Source organism: Psittacula echo (assembly GCF_963264785.1).
Source record: "Psittacula echo genome assembly, chromosome: 21".
Classification (NCBI taxonomy): Eukaryota; Metazoa; Chordata; class Aves; order Psittaciformes; family Psittacidae; genus Psittacula; species Psittacula echo.
Window position 1 is genome coordinate 81,217 of NC_137757.1, and position 14,245 is coordinate 95,461.

General features: G+C 63.9%; 3 protein-coding genes across 3 annotated transcripts; 1 reads left to right on the forward strand and 2 right to left on the reverse strand.

The window, feature by feature from the left end:
* The first annotated feature begins 740 nt into the window (after positions 1–740).
* On the forward strand, positions 741–3,551 carry GALE (UDP-galactose-4-epimerase). The gene is made up of 11 exons (XM_080632394.1): positions 741–756; positions 908–1,075; positions 1,182–1,297; positions 1,505–1,618; positions 2,122–2,298; positions 2,438–2,551; positions 2,649–2,715; positions 2,832–2,917; positions 3,027–3,104; positions 3,241–3,355; positions 3,444–3,551. The coding sequence occupies exons 2-11, from the start codon at positions 955–957 to the stop codon at positions 3,497–3,499; spliced, it is 1,044 nt and encodes a 347-aa protein (XP_080488520.1). The 5' UTR covers positions 741–756; positions 908–954; the 3' UTR covers positions 3,500–3,551.
* An 899-nt stretch (positions 3,552–4,450) lies between these two features.
* Positions 4,451–11,654, reverse strand: LYPLA2 (lysophospholipase 2). The gene is made up of 10 exons (XM_080632641.1): positions 11,508–11,654; positions 9,650–9,755; positions 8,952–8,983; positions 8,302–8,367; positions 7,794–7,841; positions 7,524–7,594; positions 7,316–7,389; positions 7,077–7,178; positions 6,737–6,913; positions 4,451–6,551 (listed from the first exon to the last, which is right to left on the reverse strand). Exons 2-10 carry the CDS (start codon positions 9,725–9,727, stop codon positions 6,501–6,503), a joined length of 699 nt encoding a protein of 232 aa, XP_080488767.1. The 5' UTR covers positions 9,728–9,755; positions 11,508–11,654; the 3' UTR covers positions 4,451–6,500.
* A 130-nt stretch (positions 11,655–11,784) lies between these two features.
* On the reverse strand, positions 11,785–14,120 carry PITHD1 (PITH domain containing 1). The gene is made up of 6 exons (XM_080632643.1): positions 13,912–14,120; positions 13,753–13,796; positions 13,559–13,636; positions 12,793–12,897; positions 12,315–12,423; positions 11,785–12,102 (listed from the first exon to the last, which is right to left on the reverse strand). Exons 1-6 carry the CDS (start codon positions 14,095–14,097, stop codon positions 12,001–12,003), a joined length of 624 nt encoding a protein of 207 aa, XP_080488769.1. The 5' UTR covers positions 14,098–14,120; the 3' UTR covers positions 11,785–12,000.
* Between the last annotated feature and the right edge of the window lie 125 nt (positions 14,121–14,245).

Sequence of the window (14,245 nt, forward strand, 5' to 3'; positions counted from 1 at the left end):
GCGCCGATGACACGTTTCCATGGGAGAGCGGCGCGCGTGGCACCGGCGGGGCGGGGCGCGCGGCCGGGCCTTAAAGGGGCCGCACCGGGCGCGGGGGCAGAACCGGAGCGGCGGCGGGAACGCGCTGCCGGGCCCGGCTCTCCTGCAGCAGGGACCCGAGACCCCGGACCCCTGAGGTGAGTCCAGCCCCCGAGCTGCGGACCCGGCCCCTCAGGTAACGCTGGGCCCGGCTCCAGCGCCCCCAGGCAATGCCCGGCCCCTCGGGTAACCCCCGGCCCCGCGGGCCGGCCGCAGGCAAGGGCAGGGCAGCGCCGTGGGGCGCGTTTGGGTTTCGGTGCGCGGTGCGGTTCCGGCAGTGATCGGAGCCATCCCCGGGTGATAACGGGGGTTCTGCCCCCTCCCCACGGCGCTGCTGCTCTGCTCCAGGGGCTCGCTTCTTGCCTGCGGCCTGGCGTCCCGGTTCCTACCCTGCGCACGCCTTGTCCGTGGTCTGCAGGGACCCGGTGCCGCCGTCCTGGGAGCCTGTGGTGGGATGGAGCCGGCGCTGGGAGGGGAGGCTGGAGAGGCCGGTGGGAAAGGGGGATTTGAGTGGGAAGGGGCAGAGCTGGCAGCCCCGAGCACGGCACCGCCATCGGTGCTGTCGGACGGGTCCTTCCCATTGCGCCTTGGGATGAATCCCGAGGGGTTTGTGCTGCAGGACGCGGGTGACAGCAGGATCCTGGCCGGAATTAACAAGGAAGAACGAGGGTTTTCCCGGTACGTGACACGTGTCAGCTGCACCCTGCCTGTGCCGGAGGTGTGAGCGGTGCCGCAGGGTGCGCTCCTGCCCTGCCCTGTCCGGATGTCCTGGTGCAGGCAGGGCTTGATGCGACGCTGCCCACGTCCTGCCCGTCCCTTCCCCTCTCAGGTTCTTCGTGCCCGCCCCACTGAAGGGCCCTCCCTCCGCAGGGAACCATGGCAGAGAAGATCCTGGTGACCGGCGGCGCTGGCTACATCGGCAGCCACTGCGTGCTGGAGCTGGTGCAGGCTGGCTACGTCCCCGTGGTCATAGACAACTTCCACAACGCCATCCGAGGTACCGAGCGCCTTCCTCCCTTCCCGTGCGAGGGGCTCGGCCCCTCGCAGCCTGTGCTGGGGGTCTTAAAGCTACCCCAGCGCCTCGCTCCCTTCCCTGTGCCCAGGGGCGGACGCACTCCCCGAGAGCCTGCGGCGGGTGCAGCAGCTCCTGCGCCAGCCCATCCTGTTCCAGGAGGTGGACATCACCGATGGGGCAGCGCTGCAGGAGCTCTTCAGCAAGGTGAGAGCAAGAGCCCCAAGGAGGGCTTGGGGGGGTTTGTGCTGGGGCTGGGAGCCAGGAGCTGGGCAGGGAAGAGAGTGCTGAGGAGATGCCGTGAGCAGCAAAGGTTCCTCCTGGCCATGGAGATGACAAGGGCTGGGGAGGCTTGTGGCTGCTTTCTGCCTGGAGCCCCTGCCTCCTAACACCAAGCTCTTTGTCCCTCGGCAGCACCACTTCTCAGCTGTGATGCACTTTGCGGGGCTGAAGGCAGTGGGAGAGTCCGTGCAGAAGCCCCTGGAGTACTACAGGGTGAACCTGACCGGGACCATCCGGCTGCTGGAGGTGAGCGGAGCTGGGGAGGCAGAGAGATTGGGGCTGTTCAGCCTGGAGAAGAGAAGCTGCGTGGAGACCTCAGGGCAGCTTTCAGTGTCTGAAGGGGGCTACAAGGATGCTGGAGAGGGACTCTTCATCAGGGACTGCAGTGACAGGACAAGGGGTAACGGGTTCAAACTGAAACAGGGGAAGTTCAGATTGGATCTAAGGAAGAAATTCTTTACTGTAAGGGTGGTGAGGCACTGGAATGGGTTGCCCAGGGAGGTTGTGAATGCTCCATCCCTGGCGGTGTTCAAGGCCAGATTGGACAGAGCCTTGGGTGCCATGGTTTAGTGTGAGGTGTCCCTGCCTGTGGCAGGGGGTTAGAACTGGATGATCTTAAGGTCCTTTCCAACCCAAACCATTCTATGAGCCTATATGGTGCTGGGTGCAATCCTGCTCGGGAGGAGCAGAGGGGTGGAGCCGGGGTACGGAGCTCGCTGGTTCAGCGGTGGCTGCTCCCTGCTCCTCAGGCCATGAAAGCCCACGGCGTGAGGAACCTGGTGTTCAGCAGCTCTGCCACCGTCTACGGAGACCCCAAGTACCTGCCCCTGGATGAGGAGCACCCAGCTGGAGGCTGCACCAACCCCTATGGCAAATCCAAGTACTTCATCGAGGAGATGATTCGAGACCTCTGCAAAGCAGAGAAGGTGCGGAGCTGCCCCAGGGTGCGCGGGGCTGGGAGCTGAGCTCTTTTCCCACTGGAGTACGCTGGGGTGACCAGGCACCACGGGATGGATGTGTCTCCCCAGGAGCTGATGTCTCTCTCCTGTGTATCTGTCTCCCCAGGACTGGAACGCCGTCCTCCTGCGCTATTTCAACCCCATCGGTGCGCACGAGTCGGGCCTGATTGGAGAAGATCCTCAGGGGATCCCCAACAACCTCATGCCCTACGTGGCGCAGGTCCTGCCCCACTGCAGCTGTCAAGGACCCCCTGGCTCATGGTGCCTGTGTGGGGCACAGGCTGACGGGGCTCTTGTGGTCTTGTCCCTCTGTGCAGGTGGCTGTGGGGCGCCGGGAATTCCTGAGCGTGTTTGGGAATGACTACAAGACAAGTGATGGAACCGGTATGGATGGAGCAGAGAGACCCCAGGCCCTGGGGCAGCCCCTGCAGCTCCCTGCCCAGCCTGGCTGCACCCCTTTGGACAGGAGAGCTTTGCCCTCAGCCTCTGCATCCCCGCAGGCGTCAGGGATTACATCCACGTCGTGGACTTGGCCAAGGGCCATATCGCTGCTTTGAAGAAGCTCAAGGAGAACTGCGGCTGCAAGGTACCAGGGGGCGGTCAGGGCTGTGGGGCTGGGCCTTGGGGATGCTAAAGTGGGGCCTGGCCCTTGCCCCTTGCTCAAGCAGCAGACCCATGTCTTCTCCTCCTTCCAGATCTACAATCTGGGCACAGGCACCGGCTACTCCGTCCTGCAGATGGTCCAGGCCATGGAGAGAGCCTCAGGGAGGGAGGTAAGGTCTGACCTGCGCCTGCAGGGCCACGGGCACAAGCCCTCCGTGCCACGGCAGCCCCTGGCACCGCTCCCTCAGCTCCTGGGGCTCGGATCCATCCCCTCCACTGAGCCCCTTGGCGCCGCTCGCGCTGCAGATCAGGTACAAGATCACGGCCCGGCGCGAGGGGGACGTGGCCTCCTGCTACGCTGACCCCACGCTGGCCGAGCGCGAGCTGGGCTGGAAAGCTGCCTTTGGCCTGGACAAGATGTGTAAGAGCATCCCCAGCCCCTTCCTGCCCTGTGCCAGCGCCTGCTCCTCTCCTGCCCCCCCCCCCGACCTTGTCTCTCCCTGTTGCAGGTGAGGACCTGTGGCGGTGGCAGCTGCAGAATCCCACAGGCTTCAGCAAGAACTGAGCTGTTGCCCCAGGGCTCTGGGGCTGCTCCCCAGCGAGGCTGTGATCACCCTGGGTGCAGTTCCAGCTCCCCTCCTGCCTCTGGCATGGGGCAGCCCCAGCCTCTCCACTCCTCATCCTCCTCACTCCCCCAGGTCCTTTGCATCTCAGAGCAGAAACACAAGGGAGAACACAGCCAGGGCCCTGCTTTGGCACCCAGGGCACAGAAGCCCCTTGTGGGGACTGCACAGGGGCTGGTGCCCACCCCAGCAGGGACCTGAACCACCCCTTCTCTGCTGCACCCAACCCACCCAGCACAGGGAGCAGGGGCTGTTCCTGGCTTCAGGGGGGAGACTAGGGCTGCCACTGCCCCCTGCCCTGGGTACTGAGCACCTACCTCATGGCCTTAGACACCAGGACCCCGCCCCCGATCCCCAACATCTACAGGGACCAAGCATGTTCCAAACCCAGCTCCCCAGGGGCAAGGCCCTGATGGCTGCCAGGGGCACCCCCCCAGCCCCGTGCCTCTTTCTCTGCCCCCAGTGTGGTTTTGGGGACAAACTCTCCCCTCCAGCATGCTCCAGAGGAGCCCCAGCCATAAGCCCTGGGCCCAGCTGTGCTGCACACACCCCCCCTGGTGCCATGAGGTCGGGCTGGGGCCTGGCTTTGCTTCCACGTTGCCTGGGGCAGGCACTTCCATAAAACCCCATTGCCAAAGGGTGCCCGGGAACAGGCTCTGCTCCGCTCCCCAACACTGCTCCTATTTATCCCGGGGGCCTCCACCCGCAGCGGGAGCCGCGGCGCTGCTGCCCCTTGGCTCCGTAATTTATGTTCCTAAGTTATGAATGGAGCTTTTTGAGTCGGTGGAAATAAACTTCCCTCCTTCCCGACGTGGCAGAACCAGCAGGAGGGAGCCTGGCGCCGGAGGTGCCACCCGCGCGTCCTTCCCTGCCATGAACGACACCAGCGCAGCTCTGGGAGAGGTTCACCATTTATTTCACCTTGTTCGTGACTCTGTGGAACACACACAAAAACCCCCAAACATGGACGAGGAAGACAAAAAAGAGAGAAGAAGAAGAAGAAAAGAAAAGAGCTGTATTGAGGAATGGCGAGGAGCTGTTCTCCCTCCCGGGGCCTCAGCATGGGAGGGGAGCCAGCAGGAATGCTCTGCCCAGGGGCCAGCGTGGCCACCGCACCGTGCCCAGGGCACGGCTCCAGTTCACAGTCACATTGGTCAGTCCAGCCCTCCGCCAGCCCTCGGGTACCCTGCGGGGAGCTGCGGCCCCGTCCCAGACCCTCGCACCCTCCCAGCACAGGAGGGGAGGACACAGCAGCGTTAACCCAAAGTAGAAGCAGCAGCAGGACCGGACCCCAAGCAAGGGAAGAGCTGAGCTCCCCCCGCCACCAGCAGCACGTTTGCTGGTTTAAGACTTCCTAAAGGGGGAAGGAAAGAAAAACCCACCCCAACCCAAAACAACCCCGGAAACCAACCAAGGCTGGGTCTGACAGAGCCGATGCTCCGCGGAGCCGGTTATTGCTTTGTGCATCCCAGGCGGGAGGGCACGGCTGGAACGGAGCCCCCCTGCCTCCTGCAGCAGCTGGATGGGGCTGGACCCCCCAGCAGCAGGAGAGAGCAGGGCCCTGGGGCTGGGGCAGGTTGGGTGCTGTGTTCTGGTGTGGTGGGTACAGCAGTGCCGTGGGCTCAGCCCATGGGGGAGGCGAGGAGAGGAGAGGGGCAGCGCTGCTCAACAGCAAGAGCCCTCAGCCCTGCGGGATGGGAGGGGATGGCAGGAGCCCACCCGCGGAGGGGACATTCAGGGCCCAGGGGGCTGGTGGGGATGGTCCCAGCCAGGCCCCCATGACAGAGGCCAAGGCTGGGCTGCAGCCTCCAGCTGGCTGGGCAAGGGAAGCCAGGAAACCTGTGATTGTACACGGGAAGGCCAACAGAGCCCCCTCCACTGCCCCCAGGATGGGGTACAGCAGCACCCCGGCATTAGATGCTGGTGAGATGATGGCTGGGAGCAAACCTGCTTCCTCCAGCTGCGCCAGGAGCCGTCCCTGGGGACCCGTGGCCTCTCCTCACCTCCCACATCCCTGTGCCAGCCCAAGCCCAAAGGGAAGGAGAAGTAGCAGCAAGAGAGACTGAAGGACTGGGCTGGCCCCAGGCGGGCTCCATGGCAAAGCCACTCGGATGCTGGCTGCGAAGGGCAGCGCTCTGAGGGCACAGAGCTGGGTTGAGGGCAGCAGGGACGGCTCCAGGACCCGCACGGGGCTGAGGAGGAGATTGTAAAAGCAACAAGAGGAGGAGGTGATTATCTCCAGGAGGGCAGAGCTGCCCCGAGCCGATGGCTGAGGCTGCTGGGGAGTGTGCGTGTGCGACAGGGCAGGGGCCGGGCCCCATGAGAGGAGGTGCAGGAGCTGCGCGGACCTGGCTGCAGCCCCAGGACATGGGGGAGCCCTCAGTGGTACCAGCCCAGAGCAGAGCCTCGAGGGGTCCCCACGGGAGGGTCCCGGGTTCCTGAGCCCGCGACTCGCCCGAGCGGAGGCCGGGAGCAGCCGCAGAGGGGATGGGCTGAGGGCAGAGCGGGAGCAGAGGGTGCCCCAGTCCTGCCCTGCAGCTGCCCCGCTCCTCCCGCCGCACAGGGGGCACGTCCCACCCCTAATACTGGTACAAAATAAACCAAACCCAAGAGGAAAAGCTCACCCGCACCGTGCCGGACCCGCGCACCGCGGAGCCTGACCCGGGGGAGCCAAGGGATGGGGAGACCCCCCCAGAAACCGCTCAGAGCAAGAGAAGGAGAGAAAAGGCCGCTCAAAGACTCGCCTTAGCTCCAATCTCAGCTCCGAGAGCAGCAGGGAGAGACGGGCGCCCCCGGCTGGAGAGGATGCGGTGCGAGGAGATGGGGAGAGGCGGGAGGTGCGGAGGGGGCCATGGCTTCCGTGTGCAACGGGCGGGTCGCGGGGGAAGGATCCGTGGCTGCAGCCTCAGCGTCCTTCCCTGCCACAGTCTGGATTGGCTCCGCTTAGATCCGGGGCAGCAGCTTCTCGATGAACTCCTTCACTGCCATCATCTCCTGCAGAGAGCAGAGCCCATCACTGCGAGCACAGGTCCACGAGGGCTGCGCAGCCTCCCCGAGTGAATCCAGGAGCAAACACATCCCACATCTCCTGGACTCTGCGTTGTCCCTGGCCTGCATCACCCACCATGCAGGGATCGGTCCCAAAGGTCCCAACCCCTCTCTCTGCCCGAGGCACTGACCTGAGGACAGGAACTGTGCATCACCCCGGGGTAGGTTTTGAACTGGACCTTGGTGGGGGTGACGACAGATTTCAGCTTCTCAGCGGTGAGGGCCCCAAAGCGCACGGGGATCATGGGGTCCATCTCCCCGTGGCATTGCAGGATGGCAATGTCCTTGTTCACGCCGTTATTTGCTGCCTGCAGCGAGGAAGGAAGTGCTCAGGAGAGAGAATACACAGCAGGGAATGGGGCCAGCGCTTTGTCTGCATCCCTGGGCAAACCGCAGCGAGCTCCAGATGGGAAAATCCCCCCCTCCCGAGCCCTCCCTATGGACACGCGTGGCGGCGGCAGCGCGAGGTACCTGCGGGAAGGCTTTGTGCAGCGGGAGCCAGCAGCTGAGCGCCACGATGCCGGCCAGCTGGTGCTGGCAAGTGAGAGCCGTGTACAGCGACAAGGCACCACCCTGCGGGGGGGAAGCTCCATCAGGGATCCAGCCAGGATTCGCAGCCCCAGCCTGCCCTGCATCCACCCATCTCCTTGCCACCCATCTCCTCTTGGAGGGCCCCAGCCCTCAGCCCGCTGCACATCAGCCCCACTCACCTGTGAGAAGCCCCCCAGGATGATGCGGTTCGGTGGGATCCCGTTCTTCATCTCGTGCTCGATAATTGCTTTAACTGGAAGAAGACAGCGGGTTGGGATCACAGGAGAACAGGAAGGAAGGAGAGGTGGAAGGAAGGCACCCGCTTCCATCCCAGTGAGGGAGAGGCACCCAGGAACTCAGTGCTTTCCCTTCCCCAAAGCTTCTTACTGTTTTCTGCAGCTTTCTTGATTCCAGCTTCATCCTCAGGTGCATCCGGAGTCAACCCCATGAGGTCAAACCTGGGAGAAGAAGCAGGGTCAGCCCCAAACTTATCCCAACACACAGAGCGTGGGGAGGAAGGAGCCGGGTGCGCTCTGCCCTGCCCCTGACTCCCACAGGGCAGTGCATTTCGGCTCTTCAGTGCCCCCCATCCCTCTCACCCTCCAAAACACACCCCCAAAAAGGGTCCCACCCACCCCTGCCACCCAAAGCACTGACCAGGAGGGCATCACCATCTTCATGTTGAGGGTCACGGGGATGCGGGGCCTGCAGAGGGAACAGTTCGGGTGGTTTAGTTCAAGTGCGAGAGAAGCAACGCGGAGCCGAGGGGAGCGGGGTGACCCTGCTGCAGGACACCTCTCCCAAGGGCCAGCACCAGATCAGTGCCACCGGAGCCAGCCCAGCCCAAGGGGATGGAGAAGGAGCTCCGGTGCTTTTGGCTTTCACTGCAGCCACCAGGGAGAGGTGGAGGACAGGAGGACGGAGAAAAGAACCTCGGAGCAGCAGCTCCTGTGCTCATCAGCTCTGTGGGGACCACTCTGCCTGCAGGCAGAGGATGCCAGAGAATGGGGCCCTGCGTAAACTGGCCACAGCAGGAGAGCAAACCTCACTGCACAGCCCCGCGAGCAGGTCAGGGCACAGGCCACCCATCCCCAAACAACCCTGGCAGCCTGAACGGGTGCCAGAGCCCACCCAGACCCCTTCCCAAAGCAAGGGCAGCACTTACGCATGGGGGCAAATGTATTTCACGTAGGGCAGGCGGATGGAGGAGAGCGCATCAGCCCAGCTGTGCCTGTGGAGAGAGCAGAGCAGGGAGTCCACGCCTGCCTCAGCACTCTGGAGGACGCTGGTGAAGGGGAGGGGCTCCCCAAGGACAGGTTTTCTCCAAGGCTGCTGCTCCCCTGCCCCTGCTTGGATGTTATTGCAGCAGCTCTTGCCCACCCCAGCAGCCTGAATCCCACTGTGGACCCCGGCACGCTCCTCCCCTGCAGCAGGGCAGAGGCAGCACACAGAGCCCTGCAGCTCTGGCAGAGGAGCTGCCATGAGCAGGAGGGGAGCGAGGACGTCCTGTGCTACTGCTGTTATCTCCCACTGTCCTTGCCCATCAGAGAGATGCACTTGCACAGACACTGCCCAGCTGCCAGCCCTCGCAAGGACTGGAGAACCACAGCATGCATCTGCCCGCCTGAAAGCAGAACATCAGACCCGGGGGGGGCTGCCAGGCTGCTGGGATCACACATACTCAATGCACAGAGCTCTGGAGCACAAGCTCAAAGCCCTGGCTGACCCTCGGAGCTGCCCTTGGGCACAGCAGCACTGGTGCTTGCAGCCAGCAACCCCTGTGTGAGAGCTGAGGCGGGCTCCAGGGATACTCACCCCGTGTCTCCAAGGCCATGTAAGAAAATGACCTGTTAAATTAAGCAGAAAAACAAAGGCATTAGCTGGGGGAGAGGCAGGGCTGGGCTCACGGGCAGAGGCAAAAGGCCACTTAGTCACTAACGCGAAGAGACTCCAACAGGCAGACAATACCTGATGCTGATGACATGTCTTGGCACCTTTGAGCGTGATGGATGGGTGGAACAGGCACATCTATGTGCCACAGAGCCTGCTGGCACAGCCAGCGCCGGGGGTGGCACAGGCCAAGGAGCAATGGAGCATCCCGCACGCTGCATGGCACCACGGAGAGTGGAGCTTGCCAAGGACTCACACAACCCATCCCCATGGGCCCCATCAGGGTTAGGGCAACCTCTAAGGCACGGGGAGCAGAGGATTTTCTTTCTGGGGATTTGCCTTTGAGAGCTTAAACAGCCAAATGAGACCTGGCTCTCACTGCCTTCCCTGCAGGCTAAGCCCACGCCGGAGCAAGCACCAGAAGCAAACAGCCCAGCCCAAAGAGTAGTTCCTTTCCCCCAGCAAGACAAGACCGTGCTGGTCCTGCATCCCCTCTGCTGCACATCCATAATGCTGAGGGATCGCAGGCTCCGCTCCCGGCTCCTCTGAGCCCTGCGGAAGCAGCTCCTGCTCCTCAAGGCTGCTACAAGGGAAGAAGCCAACGCGAGGGGCTTGGTCCTTACCGCGGCCGTCTCCCGCTCTGCCCCTGAGACAGTCACTGCGTCAGCGAGGAGGGGGACAGACATGTTGTTACCACACATACACCGAGAGGGACTCAGACACTGGCACCTGCAGGACAGAGCGACAAGGGTAAGGCAGGAAGAGAAACTCCTCTCCCTTCTCTCCCTCCGGCAGCTTTTTGCTCCAGAGGGACCAGGTATTGAGGGGAAGATTAAAGACTACAGGAGGGCTTTGATGTTTAAAGCCCTTGGGGCAGCCCGGCTCTGTTCCGGGCCCAGCAAGGCTGGAGAGCCAGGAAGCAGCAAACACTTCCCCTGCCGCAGCACCAGATGCGTGCGAGCGGGGCTGCGCGTGGGGAGCGTTAAAATTAGCTCTTGCTGTTACACCTCAAAGCCAAAGTTGTTCCTGCGACGGTAACGGCGTGGGCAGAGGGTGGCCGGGCCGCGCGCAGCCTCAGCATCCCCTCCCCGCTGCGCCCGGAGCCGAGGAGGAGCCTGACCCACATCTGCTCGCCCCGGGAAGCAGGAAGCAGCATCGCGGGCTTTACAGCACTAATGGAAGGGCCAGCCCGCTTTTATGGAGCGTTTAGGGATAAACCAGAGCAGTCAGACGCTGGCCTGAGACCCAGCCCTGTGCCGACACCCAGAGCCTGTGCCCCCCGCCCTCAGTGATGACATCCCTGTCCCCCCTGCTGCTCAGCCAGGCAGGCCACTGCTGCTGTCCCCATCACCACCAAGGGCTGGCTGTCACCTCCCAGATCACGGTCACCCACGGGGCAGGCAGCTCTGGCAGAGCTGAAGTCCCCACGACACCACCTTTGGACACAAAACCCGGCAGCGTTTGCTCCCCGTCCGGCCCAAACCCCTGCATCAGCGGCTCCCCACACGGCAGCCCCGGACCGCCGCTTACCGCCCAGCACTGCTGAGACCAGAGCGCGCTGACAGCGCTGTCATCGCCCCATGGAGCACGACCACCCCCCAGGGTCCGCTACAGCCTCCACACCTCCCAGCAAGCACCAATCCCCAACGGGTTTCGGATGGGACGGGACCACCGGAACCCTCCCGAGGTGCCGGCACCCCGCAGCCAGCCTCACCCAACGCAACAGCCGCCTCCTCCAGCAGCCCGGCCCCAGCCCTGCCCGACCCCTTCCAGTGCCTGCTTCTTCCCTGGCTCGCATCGAACCACGGGGACCAAGGAGCTCCTCGGGCCTGGCGGCGCTCGCAGCCCACGTGCTCGTGTGTACTCCCGGGTCAAAACAACCGGCGGCGAACAGCCCCCGCCAGCAGCCCCGGCTCCAGGGGCTCTGCCCCATTCCCAAGGGATTCGCCGCCACACAACAGAGCAGAGGCAGCCCCGAGGCCAAACCGTCACACAGGAAGGATAAAGCCCCCCCCCCCCCCCCCAAACAGGGCTGCACCCGCACAGAGCCGGGGACCCCGAGCCCAGCCCCACACCGACAGCGGGGGCCGCAGGCGGGAGCCTCACGGCCCTGACTCGTTACTGAAGTGCCCCGGCCTCTCCCGCAGGCCCGGGGAGCCGGAAACCCTCAAAGCCCGCCTGAAGCGGGCCGGGGCTCGGCCTCCCCTGCGAGGAGAAAGCCGGGGTTTGGGGTGATCCCCTTAGGGCCGGGAGGGCTCGCTCCGACCCCCGGCTGCGAGCGCGGCCCCGTTCCCGGCAGCGCTCCCCCGCCGCGCCCACCACGAGGCCGGAGGGCGCCGGGACCCACCCGGGACCGACTGGAGCCGGAACCACAGCCGGTGGGGGGGAACGCGGAGCCCTCGCAGCTGCACCCCCGGTGACCCCCCCTCGCCCCCCCCCAGTGGTACCTCCCGGTTCCCCCCCCCCCCCCGCGCCCCGCACCTCTCCCGCGGGCCCGGCGCGCGCTCTCCTCCCGGCTCCCCCGACGCGCTCCCACCGGAAGTTCCGCCCGCCGGGTCGCGGCGGAAGTGACGCACCGGCCGGCCCGCCGGGGGTGGCCATGATGGCGGTGGCGCCCCGAGGTAGCTCCGAGCACCGGGGAGCGGTTCCTCTTCCCCCCGCCCTCAGCGCGGCCGCACGTCCCGTGCCTGCCGCCGGCGGGGCCCCGAGCACCGCCGCTGCCCCCCCCTCACACACACAGGCTGTGACCCACAGCGCGGGCAGGCTCCGCCCATGGTTTATTGTCAGTCAGAGAAGTACCAGAACCAAAGCGGAGCGAAGGGCCGGGAGCCGCAGCCTCTGCCTGCACCGGCACCACGCAGCCTCGGCCTCAGGCAAAGGCCAACGCACGGAGCTGATCCCACACTGAGGGATTGCAGGAGGGTGGTTCCGCCCCAGCCGCGTCTCTGCACTGGGGAGGCTCCCGGCAGCGCTGTCAGGAGATGAAGTGAGTCTGTGGAGTGAACTGTTCCAACTGGTGATCCGCTGGGTTTGCTGAGGCTTCGTAGTTGCAGATGGTGACTTCGTGGCGATGGGCCTGAGTTAACGTTAAACGTTGTTAGGCCAAAGGACGGCGGAATTCAAGTCCTTTCTAAAACACCCGGCTGGCGAGAGCTGAGCTGGGTCCTGTCATGCACCGTCCACCACAGCCCCCCCACTTCTTCCTCACCACTACAGCCCAGCCTCAGCTGTAATTTAAAGCTGGTTTTACACTCTTAGCAGGGTTGTTCCACCTCTGCTCTTGCTTACCTCCATCCACTCTCCTTTCAGGCCTATGTAAAAGATCTTCGTTGTCTCTGCTCCGAAGTTCTTTGGGAAGTGGATGGAGAGGTGGTGAACATTGGAGAAACGGGCAATTCTGAAAGAAAACACTGAAACTGGAGCTGCGCGGGCAGGATCCTGCGGCACCAAGGCACCGAGTGCGCCTAAAGCCTGGGAGCGTGGACCCCAGGGTGCAGGAGCAGCTCCCCTCCTGCTGCAGGGAAGGGGGCAGCGAGGAGCTGTCACAGGGCCCAGGAGCAGGGACACAACACTGGGATGATTCCACATCCCGCAGAGTCCTGCCAGCACAGGCTGCTGCTGCCTCTCACTTGACAAGGACAGATGGCAAACTGCACTGTGAGCAGTGCTGGGATGCAAGGGAAGGATCTGCCCCCATCTCACATGTCCCTAAAGCCTGGTGGTGCACCCATGGGCCAGACAGACCCCCCCCAGCCCAGTGTCGTACTTGGTGGGATACTCCAGCTCGCCTGCCGGGTCCCGGTTCAGGCTGAACGTTTGCTCTGGTTCTCTGGCTGCGTCATCAAAGGACATGTGAGGAATGTTCCTGAAGCTGGGAAGAGAGGGAGGAAACCCAGGAAGTTATTAACATACAGGTCAGCCAATTGCCTTCCTCCCCATCCATTAGCACTACCTGGATTCTTCTCAGTAATAAGAAACTGGATTTGCTTTATCTTCTATGGGGGAAAATACCAACGCCACCACAAAGCATCATTCCAGAATACCCAACACCCTGAAGAAACAACAGGGAAGAGCGAGGAAAAAAGCTGGGGAGATGCAGATCTCAGCACGCTTGGGTACACAGAGCAACCAAGACACATGGAGACCAAAGGAAACCAGGACAACTGCCCCAGTAGAAAGCTGTAATTACAGCTACAGCCAGATTCAGCGTCGGCACTTTTGCTCAGGAATTTCCATGCACAAGGTGATCCCTTACAGTGTTTCACATCCATGTTTGTGGAGCACAGAGGACACTCTTGCCTTCATAAAGGCATATTTCCACCCCCCCCAAGCAAGAGCTGCAGAGCACCCAATACTCTTGTTTCTCTTGAGAAAGGGACAGTATTAAGAAGGATTTTACTCCCTTCAGGAGCCAGGCCCCGGGGCTCAGCACAGCCTGGTCCCCCTGCACTGCACACCCTCGCAGCTCTCATTAGCTACGAGGTGATCAGCTCAGCTCAGGCTCCGGCAAAGCTCAGGCTGGTTTCACTCACAGCCTCATCTCTGCTGGGTGGCTCCCGTCGTCTTCTCCCATCACAATCACTCCTTTTAATTTCACGGTGCCCGTAAACCTGCCGGGAGATGCGGAAGCGCCGGTTCCATCTCTGCTCCCCTCGGATCGGCCCCGCTTACGGGCGCACGCAGACACTGCCGGCCGAGGGACTGGCACCGCGGGGAGGGCACTTACGGGACGTTGAACAGCAGCTCCTCGTCATCGTCGCTCTCCACGAACTGCAGGGAGAGAGGAGCGGGTCAGGCCCGGCCCGCCCAGGTACGCGGGGGCAAGAACGGGCCCCAGGACCGCTCCTTCCCTCCCCGCCGCCCTCCGGCCCCGGTACAGCCCCACCTTGGCGCGGTCTCCGCGCTCCTCCCAAGCTCGGAAGACGAGGGCGCCGCTGCCCTCGCGGCGCTCGTTGAGGCACTGCAGCCGCTGCCGGTCGATGCGCAGGTAGAGCCCCCAGGCCGCGCCGCGCTCCCCGCCGCCCGCCGCCTCCTCCCCGCAGCAGCGGCAGCGGCCGTGCCCGTGCGCCATCACCGCCCCGCGCGCACCGCGCCTGCGCACCGCACAGCGCCGCCCCGCGGCCGGGAGGTGCTCGGTCCCGGTGAACCGGGTTACGGGAAGCGGCGCAGCCGGACCCGCAGCGAAGCCGCCTCCCAACAGCGGCAGGGTCTCAGTGCTG